The sequence below is a fragment of the Argiope bruennichi genome, chromosome 10, assembly GCF_947563725.1.
Source record: "Argiope bruennichi chromosome 10, qqArgBrue1.1, whole genome shotgun sequence".
Taxonomy (NCBI): Eukaryota; Metazoa; Arthropoda; class Arachnida; order Araneae; family Araneidae; genus Argiope; species Argiope bruennichi.
In genome coordinates, this window is record NC_079160.1 from 24585309 (window position 1) to 24599247 (window position 13939).

Sequence of the window (13939 nt, forward strand, 5' to 3'; positions counted from 1 at the left end):
AAGCCAATTAAAAGCAAACAACTAAATTTTATTTGCTTATTGAAAGTACTTTGTAATGTACTATAACAGCAATATTTATAATTTATTTCAGAGAAGATTTCAATATTTGAGTTTTTTTTTTTGTTTTGTTTCATTGACATTGAATACCAGGAAAAGAAATGAAATGACCTTGTATTTTCGATTTCGGCTGTCTACATCCGGTTCCGGAATTTCTCACTTCTGACAGAGGTAGGTCATTTGAATGACTTTCGTAAGTTCCTTGTCATTTTCACTTCACCGACACTAAGGTTCCGTCAGAAACTTTCAGTATGGATGCTGCTGCAGGTTTATTATCTGAAACCGATGCATACAAAAAACTCCAGAGTTATTTTGATTCTAATAAAGAAAAACTTGTATTAAAGACCCTCTTTCAAAGTGATCCCGATAGATTTAAAAATTACAGGTAAGATTCAAACTTTTTTTTTTTTTTTTTGCTAATTAAATTTGGATTTTTTTATATTAATATTAATTGAAAAAATTTTCATTTTAGCATTGTGTTAGAAACACCTGTTGGTGGGGAAATTTTGATTGATTATTCCAAAAATCTTATTGATCACACAGTTTTCAAATTACTTTTGGATTTGGTTAGTATTCATTTAATCATAATGAAAATTATATATGATTTTTAAAATATTAATTTTGCTATTAGTTTCCGACTTAAAAGTTTTATTTGATAACTTGTAATTATAATAAATAAAAATTCTTTTTTGTAGGCAAAAGCCAGAAATATTGAGAAGGCGAGAGATGCAATGTTCAGTGGAGAAAAGATTAATTTTACCGAAAATCGCGCTGTGTTACATACAGCACTTCGCAATCGCAGCAATAAGCCTATATTGGTTGACGGAAAAGATGTAAGGATTTTGTTAAGTAAATGTATATATATATATAAGTTACAGTAAAAAAAATATATATAACTTACAGTTTCCTCATGACTACTTTTATAAAATTTCTTTAAAGATAATTATAATTTTCATTTAATTGCTACAGCATTTGGAATAGATATAATATTAATAATTGTTATAAATTAATGTCATATATTATAAAAATATTATAGTCATAAATTATTGTTATAATTGGTTATTGTATTAGTCAATTAATAATGTTCAGTAATTAATAATAATATGTAGTCTCTGAATTCATATAATTTGTATATTTTTTTTTACTTATGTAAACTACAAGATTTTCACATTATTCTCAAATTAAAATTTTTAATAAAAAATTAATCATATTATTATTTTAAAATATTAATTATATATATGCATTATGATTTTCCTGCTATGTTCATTTTTTAGTTTTAAACTATTTCATTTCATATTTTAAAAGTAATTAACAAAATAACAATTAGATCAAATTGATGTATACTAATTCTGAAGAAAGATGAGTTAATTATTTTTTAATAAAATGGGTATTTTTTTGTTTGACTAAGTAATAATTAAACAGTCAAGCAAATAAAAGAATTGCTGAAGATGAACTGTCTGTATTATTTTAAAAAGGATATTTGTGCTTTATTTTACTTTGAAAAAAAATATTTCTTTCTTTAAATAAGCCTTTTTTTAGATGTTTTTAAAATTTAAAAATATTTAATCAAAATTTTTCTTTTTATCGTGAAAGCTTATAAAAATATTCCATTTAATTTTCAGTTTTTATTCATATTTTATGCATGAAAATGATATTTTATACATTTCAGGAATAAGCTACATTTGATAGTTCTATATACAACAGTTTGACCTGTAAAAGAAAATTAAAGAATGTTTTCATTACCTTATTTTACAATACAGTTTGCAGATATTTCAACCTATAATTGCTAGCATCATAAATAAAGGAAGCCTAATGTGTTTTATGTTTAACAATTTCAGGTAATGCCTGATGTAAATGCAGTTTTGCAGCATATGAAAGAATTTTGTGAGCAAGTAAGAAGTGGTGATTGGAAAGGTTATACTGGAAAATCTATTACTGATGTTGTCAACATTGGCATTGGTGGATCTGATCTGGTGAGCTGCTTCCTTTGTGTATATATTTAAAAAGTCTGTAATATTTTAACATTAATGCTTTTTACTTTTTATTTTGTGATAATTTCTTTTGTTTCTCTATAATAAATATTATAAAAACAAGTTAATTTTTATGATATTTTTTGAAATAATTATTATAATGTTATGACATTTATGAAATATATATTATTCACTTTTACATCTTTTAAAATTTTTTTGTTTATTTGCTGTTTTCTTGGAAATGTTTTATTAAGTGTAATTTCCTTAATTACTTTTATTGCATAAACAACACAAGCAGACAAATGAAACTGGCATCAGCTATTTCACAGTTTCAAAAGTTAATTTCATTTGCATTCTTGATTCATAGCCTATGAAGTATTGCTGCATATGCTTTAATTATACTCTTACTTTCAAAAAATCAAACTATAAATATTATTCTTAAAATTTAATTTATTTTATTCCATACAGTTCAAGATATATATGTATGTACCTTTGTATAATATTGCTGTTGAGATACTATTTTTTAAAATAAAAAAATAAAAATATTTTTCAATGGCATGATTATAATTTACTTAACCATATATTATTCAGGGTCCACTGATGGTTACAGAAGCCTTAAAAGCCTACCACAAAACTGGTCCAAATGTGCACTTTGTGTCCAATATTGATGGAACACATTTAGCTGAAACTCTGAAGAAACTAAACCCGGAAACAGCATTGTTTATTATTGCATCCAAGGTATTTCTCATATAAAAAAAGTATAGTTAAAAATATTAAATATTAAAAAAATTAAAAATGGATTAATTAAAAAGGATATCATCTTGAATTAAAAATAGTTTGATGTTGATAAAGAAAATTATATTATTTCATTAGATCTAAAGTCAAATACTATATAAATTATCTACTGTTATTTATCTAGTTATTATTATATTATTATCTAGTCATTTATATAGATCCATTTTCTCACTCATATCTAAAGAAATAACCTTACAATTTCATTTTATATTAACCTCATAATCATATTGCCTTTTGTAACTATTTTTATATTTTCAAGAATTTATTCACAGATGCTGTTCTTACTTAAATTTGTTTTCTATAGACTTTTACAACTCAAGAAACAATAACTAATGCAGAATCTGCAAAATCCTGGTTCCTAAGTCAAGCAAAAGATGTGAGTTTTTTTCTTCAAATTCTTTTTTGAATTATAAAGAAAATGAGAACCTTTTACAAAATATGGAAATTTAAATTAGATATTCTTTAATTAAAAATAACATTTGGTCCATTTTAGTATTTAAAGTAAATAAAAGGTAAAATCTTTATTCCTCGTCATTTATATAAAATGATAAAATAATGATCTTATTTTTTTTTTTTTGAAATATTGTTTTCTTTTTTAAAAATTAATATAATTTACAATATATGTTAATGTTCATTGTAGTTATATCATTTGTCTTTTAATGCTGTAAAAATTTTTCAGATAGCTAATTCATATACATTATATTTACTAGGCATCAGCTGTTTCAAAACATTTTGTGGCTCTTTCAACCAATACTGTAAGTTTTATTTATTTCTATGAATAATTATTTCCTTTAATATATGTATTTTATAGTTTAGCATTCTATTCTATAATCATTATTCTCTTTTATTAAATTATATATATTCTATTCTTTTTCTTTTCAGCCCAAAGTGAAAGAATTTGGAATTGATGAGAAAAATATGTTTGGATTTTGGGATGTAAGTTTTAAATTCATTTTTTTCATTATATTTGTTGAAAAAAGAATATGAATTGCCTATATATCACTTAATGAAAATAATTAATTCCTGAACCTAGTTATAAACGAAACCACTTGTTCAGCAGAACAATTTTTTCCAGAGGATCAATATCAGATAGGATAATGTGTTCCATTCTGGGAAAAGGTACTCAAGCAAATTTAAAATAAAGTATTATTTATAGTATGTGTTTCTTACTAGAAAATTGTTTAAATGCATTTTTATTTTTAATTTGTCAAAAATAAAACACAGCATTATCTTTAAATAAATTTTAATGTGCAAAGTTACTAGATTCTCAGGTAAAGTTCTCACCATATGGTGCAACAGTTATCTGTGCTTTCAGTTTAGGAAACTTTCTTATTTTAAATGAAAGCTTGATGCTATACTGAGGCATTTATAATTTTATTTTGCTAAGGAAATCTTCTCCAAAATTTTTTGCTGTGTCATAGAATGCAGTTCTTAGCTAAGCTTGTATTTATACTCACATGTTACTGGAATGCTTCTCTATCATATTGCAATGTGTGTGAAAGTGCCACACATTTTCTTTTAAGCTTAAAATAACTATATTTTATATTTCTGTTTTCAGTTTTGAAAAAAAAAAAAAAACATCAACAAGCAAGTGTTAAATGCAGACAAATAGCTGAGATATAAGCAAGATACTAAATGTGACATCAGGATGTTTGTTGCTGTGTCATTTGTTTTTCGAAACATAAAGTGTTAAAGTGTAAAGTTTTAAAGTGTTTATTTATTACATTTTGCTTTGTTCATTATGAGAAGTACTTGTTATGATAGATTTTTATTAAGGGTGTTTTGACTATATTTTTTGAGAACATTACTTAGGTAAAATTGAACAAGAAAATATTTTCATCTAGAATATATGTATATATTAAGTTACATTATCTATTTTGTATTGTTAATCATTTGAAAATTCTTCTTTCAGTGGGTTGGAGGTCGTTATTCTTTGTGGTCAGCCATTGGTCTTAGCATTGCTCTTTACTTAGGTATGATCATAATCAAATGATGATTCTCTTACTGGATTAATTTATTGTAATCTTGGTACATTTCACTATATTCTCTATCCAGGTATGGAAAACTTCGAACAACTTTTATCTGGTGCTCACTATATGGATCAACATTTCCAAAATACACCTCTTGAAAAGAATGTATGAAAATTATTCCCATTATTTTTCCTTTTCTCTAAATCTATTTTGTGATTTTAAGTGTCTACAGGTTTTATATTTATTTCACAGGTTCCAGTAATTTTAGCTCTTCTTGGAGTATGGTATGGCAATTTTTATGGTGCTGAGAGTCATTGTTTGCTTCCATATGACCAGGTTAGTTTTTATTTTGACTTTTTTTTGGACTAATTGCATCTGGTGTCAGATGGTATATCAGAAACTTTGTTTTGTCTTAATTTCTATTAGAACTCTTATGCTCAATGTTTATGATAACTTCAACAAATTATTTTTAAACACCAATTTGCGATAGACATGGAAGCTGTATTAGTTTAAAAGCCTTATGAGTATTCTTATTGTGACGAATATTTTTAATGGAATCATGACATCACAGTGCCATTAAAAATGCAATTGTCTTCTCTGGCTTCTAATTATTCACTGTTTTTTGGAATACTGTAACTTTTTTTCATATTCATTATGTGAACTATGAAAATAATGAGTACAATCTTTTCCTTTGCATGGGAAAAAAATCATGCAGTAAAATATTTGATGAAACAATAAAAATGATTTGGATTTCATTGCAAAGATGAAAAATTGTTAATTATTCAAAATATATATGTAAAAAATTGTCAAAATTCAGGAAAAAAAAAAATAGAATGATAACTAAATTGAAATCATTAAAAGATTTTTTAAATTTCAGAATGTTATAAAATTTAGTTCTGTGCAATATTATTTTCAAACATTAAGCAGGGAAATATAAAATTCTTACTTAACTTTTTATTAACTAAAAAAAAAAAAAAAAAAAAAAAAAATACTCTGAGGTGCACATTTCCACCATCTGAAGAATATTTGTGTTGAATAAGATAGTTCTAGATTAAATAGTCTGGCCTGTATAATGCTTATATTAAACTCACTTTCTACTTTTGTATTAATATAGATTAATTATCTTTGATAATATTAAAATTATATTTTAGGGTATAATTATATGAAAACTAACATTTAAATATGTAAATTTATATTTCTTACTTTTATACATTAAAATGTGCATTTTAAGTGACTAAGCAAACTTTGCTTTTTAAAAAATGGTATTACTGTATTTTAAAAAAAAAAAAAAAAAAAAAAAGGAATTAATAACAGTTTTACTAAAAATACAGAAGTCCTCTTTTTTATTTATAATGTTGATGTTAGGAGTTTACTAATCCTTATAAATGAATAAAAATATTGATTGTATTTTATTTGGAAAATAAAGGGAATTACAATTATAATAATCAATAGTAGAATAAACTTAATAATTATATTAATTGCTCTTACTTCATTGTGAAATGAAACTATTATTAGTTATCTCAGAAGATAATTTACTTTCCATTGTTCATAAATAAATTTTTAATAATGTGATTGAACATATACCTTAAAGTGTTTAAAAATTTTTTTTATTTATATGCCTGCATTCTAACTATTCTTTTTTTCTGCTAAAAATAGTTATATATAAGTTATTATATAAGTGCATAAAAAATTTTTTGCTTTGCATGTTAATATTTATTATGAGGTTTAATCTATTCATATTTTAAGACAGTGTTATCAACATTTATTATTTTTTCATTTTATTCAAATCTAAAATTTATGAATGTACACTGCATGAATAAATGAAGTAGTAGAACTTTTAAAAACTCTTTTTCATTTTTTTAATGCAAAGTAAAAATACTGTTGCAATTCAAAAATAAAGCAGTATTGCTACAATTTCTTTCTTTCTTTTCTTTTCTTCACAATGTAATATGTTCATGGTCGATAGATTCTAAACTTTCATAACAAATTAGTTTTCAAAATAATTAGAAAAAGAAATGTATATAATTTATTACACTTATTGCAATTAATACAATTAATTATTAAAGTTTTACTTTGCAGTTGCTAACACTAATTTCATAAGTTAATTGGAGTCTAAATGCATTTGCTAAACAACCAGAGTGTAACCATTGTCTAAAGATCAGTTAAGCTCACTTGGGTATGAAGCAGTCAAGCATGACTGAGTGGAAATTATTAGAGTATTACTAATGTACAGTAATTCATTGACCCTTGAATGAATTTGAGACTCAGATTCACTAAGCAAATTAAGGATATGAAATATTTTCCCCTTAAAAATGAATTAAATTTAAAATTTAAACTACAAATTCTTTTTATTTTTTTATTATTATGAAGAGCATCAGATGTAAATAATTATTAAATATATAACTTAAAAATCAGATAAATAATACATATTTAATTTTTCCTTTATAAAAGCAATAATTTTTTTCTGGTAGAAATATATTATATAGCATTTTTTGATTTTATAGTATATGCACAGATTTGCTGCTTATTTCCAACAAGGTGATATGGAATCTAATGGAAAGTATGTAACTCGTAGTGGAAAACTTGTTAATTATACTACAGGTCCAATTGTTTGGGGAGAACCAGGAACAAATGGACAACATGCTTTTTACCAACTGATACATCAAGGTAGAATTGATTTCTATTTCACATTTTTATGCAAATTTATTAACTGACATATAAAATTAATTGTTGGCAAAAAATATTACCTGGATTAATTTTTTTTTTTAACTTTTAATTTTGAACTAATGAAAAGCTAAGAAAAATATTCCTACAAATATATATATTCATCTGCAAATAAATATATTCATCTTAAGAAATTTCCATAAGATTGTATGCTGAAAAAATTATTTCACTATTTACCTGATATTTTTAAAATATTTTTATATCTTTTTCAAATGTATTTTCATTTTATTCTTGCTTAATTGTTTTCATAATTTTTGTTATAATATGTTTTGATTTACTTATTCCTGGAATCTCTTGAATCAGTTATAGTAATAATGATATCAAAATAAGAGAATAGGATTAATTAGAATATTTTTTCTGTATCTTTCCATTTTAATTTTGACTTGTTTGTATTGATTTAATTTGATAACAGTGGGTCATAATTATATATAAAATTTTATTACAATGAATAGTTCAATTAGAATTGTGACAATCCCTCCCCCCATTATTGTCTCAGAATGAGTTATTCTATTTTATTAATTTACTCTTCAAAGATTATTCTATTTTATTAATTTACTCTTCAAAGATTATTCAGAATCTTAAATTTTTGTTATACCTGATATTGTTTCTTAGAACATTAAATGATTCTATCCATACATTATATAAGCTTGCTTACTTTTAAATGACTTCATTAAAATAATGGCATGAAAAATGTTCAGATTGTCTGAGCAATAAAAACTGTCTTTTCTGCTGTTTATAGTGTCTAGCTGAAGGAACAATACCCATTCTTTCCTCTTCTTTTTTTTTTTTTTTTTTTGCTGTGTTGTAAACATCACCTTCTCTGGTTGATAATTTCATTTTTAGCAATGTAGTTTCTTTCTTGTTATTGCAGGAAATTCAGCCTTATTTCTCTTATAATTTTCTTGAGAAGATACTAATTTTAAATTAAATGTTTTTGCGTCGTCGCCAAAATGAAATGTGCGAATTCGCTTTTCATTTGTAGATATATGACAAATAGCAAAATACTAAAATTTTTTATAACACTATTGATTACCTATAGCTGGAAATTCGACTTACAAAAAGTTCTCTTTCTGTTTACTTTTCTGCAAGAAATAAAATGGCATTGAAGGTTGGATTAGCACAAATGAATGGGGGAAAAAAATTGTGCTAATTTCAGTTAATATTATCAGAGTTAAAACCATTATCCTGTTGGTTTTGACTTGTGACATTTTACTTTACAATGACTTGATTGACCAGTTTTACATGCTTGGCAATATTATAGGTTGCATGGTGACATGCTCAAACATTGAAAGATTTTTTCTTTTTAATTTCTATTTCGGTTTATATTTGGATTTTTATTAGTTTTTGAAGAAAATTCTTGTTTTGTGTTTGGGTATACACTGTATGTTATTTTATAAATGAATTACAAACAAAATACTTAAATTGCAAAATATTTTTAATTTCCCAATTATTGCTTTAAAATTGATATTTTTTTTCGACTTCTTAAGACTAATTTTAGATTTATTTGAAACTGTTTCCCTTTAGGCACTCGACTTATCCCATGTGATTTCATTGCACCTGTTAAAACTCACAATCCAATCAAAGAGGGGCTTCATCATGAAGTAGGTGCAAAATATATTTTTAGAAAGTAATTTCATCTGTATTCATTATTACAGTATTTATAAACATCTGCTTAAATGATGTGAACAGTAAACTGCACAATCATGATTCATAATAAATAATTAAACTGAAACATGCTCTTTCATAAAGCTTTAAAAATATTTAACAAAAACTAAAATAAATCATTAATATATTAGTTAAAAATATGATTATATATGAAAATAAATTGACCAATTTATTATATGAGGGTCCTCATAATTACACTGCTTAGAGAAGCAAAATTTCTAAAATTCACTAACTTCTCTTCGCCTGAATGAAGAATACGAATCATCTGCATATTCGATATATAATATGAACACAACACTTTACACTTTTGCAACACAAGAGCAGAAAGGACGAAAATTTTTCTCCTCATTGATTTTATTATGAGATTTTGATCTCATGATAGAGAGATAAGATTTCTTTGGCTCATAATTCTGATGTAAGAAAATAAATCTTGTTTATCTGTAAAAGCATGTTGTAAGTATCAAGGAGTTTTATCCCTTCATTTGCAATGTAGAAAATGCTGAGACCAGCCGTTTTATAGAGAACATGTAGAATTAAGTAAATAAAAACTAGGAATCAAAAAATAAGAGAACATTTTAGAATGAAGTTAATATGGGATAATTTAAGATAAAAATTAGGAAATTAATTTGGTTTTAAATTAGATTACGCAATATCATTACATAAATATGTATATATAAATTTTTACCATTTTTTTCTTAGTAATTAGATGAATGTGACAAATTGGATCACCGGAATGATCTACAACTATTTAATACTAACAATTTTTGCTCGATTGCCAGTTTAATAATGCACATTCAACACGAATTGATTGAAGTGTATTATTTCATGTATTTTCTTTTTCTTAAATATTAATACAAAATGGGAAGACCTTTTATTTTGTCATGTCATTAAAATCCTAATTGCAACATAAGAAATTAGTCATAATATAAGAATTAAATTATAATTAAGAAATTAGTCATAATTAGCATAACAAAAAATGCTAATTACTCTTTTTGTTGCTATTTTTGTATAGATTTTACTTGCCAACTTCCTTGCTCAGCCTGAAGCTTTGATGAAAGGTAAAACTGCTGCTGAAGCTGAAGCTGAATTAAGGAAATCAAATGTCAGTGAAGACGAATTGAAAAAAATACTTCCACATAAGGTAATGAAATCAAACTAGTCTTACTGCATAGATCTGTTTTGTTTTCTGTGGTATTTAGTCAAAGCTATTTCAATTTTTTTATATTGCCATTCTTATGTTGCCATTTGTTCACCACCTGGCAAATTGTAAATCTTTGTCAATGGAGATCTTCAAATTTTTATCATTCTTTTAAAGATGGTAATGAACATTTAAAATTTAATTATTGCATAATTGTTCTTTATCTAACTTGAAAGCACATAAAAGAGACCAGATTTAATTATTATATTTTTCATTTAGCTTTAGTTGATTATTTAAATATTTGTTTTATCTTACAGAAAAGCTCAGATTTAGTTCAATTTAACTGTTTTTTCTGAGATTAATTTCTAATAATTTTTTAATCAAATTTAATCCTGATAGTATGCCATTGAATTTTGTAAGCAATCACCTTTGGTAATTAATAGATGAAATGAATTAGTGCTAAAAAGTACAATTTATTTTATATATTTCACATAAGAGACAAAATTAATTTGAATTTGATTACCAAAGTATTAGTCAAATGAATTTGATGATTTTATAAATTGGAAAATTATTCTATTATAAATTTGGGTGAATGTTACTAAATAAATCCCAAAATGTGTTTATAGATTTTTAGTTGCCATTTGCTCATTGATAAGACAATTAAATGTGATTATCTTTTTATAGGTTTTCCTTGGTAATAAACCAACAAATTCAATTTTGGTTGACAGGATTACACCTTTCACTTTAGGAGCTTTGATTGGTAAAAACATTTTTATGTATATATTTGAAAATAATCAAATGCATTATATCCAAAAAACATTTGTAGTTTAATTATCAAAATAAGCAATCTCCTTATCTATAAAACAGTAAATATTTTCACTTTTATGAAATAAAATGTATATTTTTGTTTGTTGATACTTTTTGTAAAACATTTTTTTCTTAAACATTTTATGTTGTTAGAAAATTTCACTAAAATTATGTTGTAAACTGTGTAATTATTTTTATTCTAATGTGTATAATATTTTCATTACCTTTATTAAAATGGAAAAAAAAATATTAAATTAACAAACACCAATTACATTTTAAGCATAAAAAATAAAAACAAATTGAATAAATAAGCTAGTTTGTGTCTAATAATTTAAATCACAAGAATAAGAATTTTGATGTATTTTAGTTCTGGCTAAACATGATGTTTTCCCTTGTTCATGTTTAAATGCTGCCATTTTCTGTAAGAGGTTGAGTGGTTAATTTGGCTAGACATCAGAGAATTTTACAATACACACAAGTATCATTTAAGAAATTTCTTATAAATACATCAGTATCTTTCTCCCTTTAAAGTGCAAATAAGTTGTATGAACATGTGGAATTTTTGAAAAACTTTTACAATCCTTTTTTTAAAAACTAAATATTTTTAAAAATAATTTTAACTTCTAAGATTTAATTCAAATTTTATAAAAAAAATTATTAATTCAATTTATTTTAAGTTATCATTGACTAATATTTATTATTTTTTTTTTTTTTTTTCATGCTCAGAATTGCAACAAAATTTTTCTGACTAATATGTGGACATTTTTTCCCACCTTAAAAGAATGCAAATTATGAATGGCATTAAATATGTATATATTTTAGTAACTTTATAATTATAATAATTTATATGGAGTTCGTGAGAAATATTCATAATTTTTCAATAATTCATTTTTTTATTGCATAATTATTAATATTTTTCTGAATAAAATACATGCTTTATATATGCTGTGTTGCTGCAAAAATGTTTTTTTTTTTTTTACTTGCTATTTGATTTTTTCTGCTAGTACTGGCAGACTGAAATTTTGAAACAATCAAAATCTTTTCCTGATTATAAAATTTTCTTAAAAAAACTATCATAATTTGGCACATGGTTGTTTCGATATATTGTGAAGAGTTTATTAAATTTCTAAAAATTGCTTATATTAATAAATTTTAATGTGAACATATTTCGAAATTTAAAGAACATCAAGGTGGAATTTCAATTATTATTAGTATTGCCCAACATATTAGCTGTCATATTAGATACAGAATCTGTGATCCTAACTTGAGAGTATCAGTATCTGGTGTTGCAAATACTCTGTTCTCTATGTAATCTTAAAATTGACAGAACATTAATGGTGGATTTGAATTCATATAATCTAAGAGAGCATTGAATGTTTCCTTTCATTGATGTCATTTTGATAACAATCGAATGTAAAAATCACTACTTCTATAACAATTGCACTATCTGTTGGGCTAAACTGGTTGGGTCATTGTAAAAATGTTACAATAATGACTCTTTTGTAATAATTTTTTGTAAATAAAAAATAAAAAAAAACTTTATGACCACCTGTATTTTAAAACCAGCTTAAATGTAGACAGTTTTAAAACAGTTTTATATTGCCAAGTGAGTAGAAGACCTCAAATAAAATTAAGATTTTTCAAAAAACTTATTTCTGAAAAAAAAAGAAAATTGAAAAAAGAAAAAAATCCACTTTTTCTGATACATGACTCATGTTTTTTGAATGAAGATGTGTTTAATCTACATATATATTGATTTTCTTTTAATTGCTAATGCTCTTTATTTTTCTTTAGCAATGTATGAACACAAAATTTTCACGCAAGGTATTATTTGGGGCATAAATTCCTTTGATCAGTGGGGGTAAGTAATATATTTAATTTTTAAAAAAAATTGTAATGCAGTTTAATGAAAATTTCCAGATATATATGCTTCATTAATAACGATTGATTAAATTTGGTGTAATTTGTTAAACATTTAACGTAATATTAAAGATTAATTTTGTGTTTAATATTTCATTTCAGTGTCGAGTTGGGTAAACAATTGGCAAAGCTGATTCAACCAGAGTTGAAAGGAAAAGACCCTGTTTCATCTCATGATAGCTCTACAAATGGCCTCATCAATTTCATCAAAAAATACAACTGAATTTCCTCTCATGAAAACTTCTCACCTTCATGAAATTATATTTGTGTCAAAAGGAAACTCAGCATGTCCCAAAATGTTCGTACATGTAATTGTGAACAGTGAACGATACTTAACATTATTCTACTAAAATTTGTATTCTGTTCCATCGAAATATGTTGTTATGGTTGTGATATATATTTTAGATTGTTTAAAGTATTTTATTCTTTTTCCTGTTACATGAATCCTTTTTTAAGAGAATCAAAATTTATTTTATTTCCTGAAATGTCTTGTCTCTTATTGTTCTTGGGGTCGCTACACATATATATAATACTAATGAGTGCTTTAAAAGTATATAATTATAGTTTTTAAATGGAGTAAAGTAGCTTTTGCTTTCAATAAAATACATGTTGCAATATAGTTTTCCAATTTCTTTCTTAGTTTATTCCTTTTTGAAAATTAGGATATGCATTCAGTGGTATAAGATGATATAAATCTCTGTTGCAGTGTAATTTTTAAGTCTATAAGCTTGAGCATAATGACATTTATGCAAATTTAAAAATATAAAGTGATACTTGCATTTCTTGTAACTTTTATATTACATTACATTACATGATAATCATGTGATTAGTGTGAAAAAAAGTATTCTAAGCAACTTGAATATAGCAAAACAAGTTGCATTCATTTGGCAAGA

General features: G+C 24.5%; 1 protein-coding gene across 1 annotated transcript; it reads left to right on the forward strand.

The window, feature by feature from the left end:
- Positions 1-208: 208 nt before the first annotated feature.
- LOC129987831 (glucose-6-phosphate isomerase-like) lies at positions 209-13665 on the forward strand. Its single transcript, XM_056095797.1, has 17 exons — positions 209-442; positions 530-623; positions 753-890; positions 1896-2030; positions 2619-2765; positions 3127-3198; positions 3533-3577; positions 3705-3758; positions 4735-4795; positions 4878-4957; positions 5045-5128; positions 7297-7459; positions 9041-9117; positions 10194-10322; positions 11004-11079; positions 12921-12987; positions 13149-13665. Exons 1-17 carry the CDS (start codon positions 309-311, stop codon positions 13267-13269), a joined length of 1677 nt encoding a protein of 558 aa, XP_055951772.1. The 5' UTR covers positions 209-308; the 3' UTR covers positions 13270-13665.
- The last annotated feature ends 274 nt before the right edge of the window (positions 13666-13939 follow it).

What these genes read in the sequence shown, in the direction of transcription:
- LOC129987831 (XM_056095797.1), top strand. Translation starts at nt 309, where the DNA reads ATGGATGCTGCTGCAGGTTTATTATCTGAAACCGATGCATACAAAAAA. An exon ending in TCAAATTACTTTTGGATTTG is followed by an intron (nt 624 to 752) that starts GTTAGTATTCAT and finishes TCTTTTTTGTAG; the next exon opens with GCAAAAGCCAGAAATATTGA. An exon ending in AATTCCTTTGATCAGTGGGG is followed by an intron (nt 12,988 to 13,148) that starts GTAAGTAATATA and finishes ATTTCATTTCAG; the next exon opens with TGTCGAGTTGGGTAAACAAT.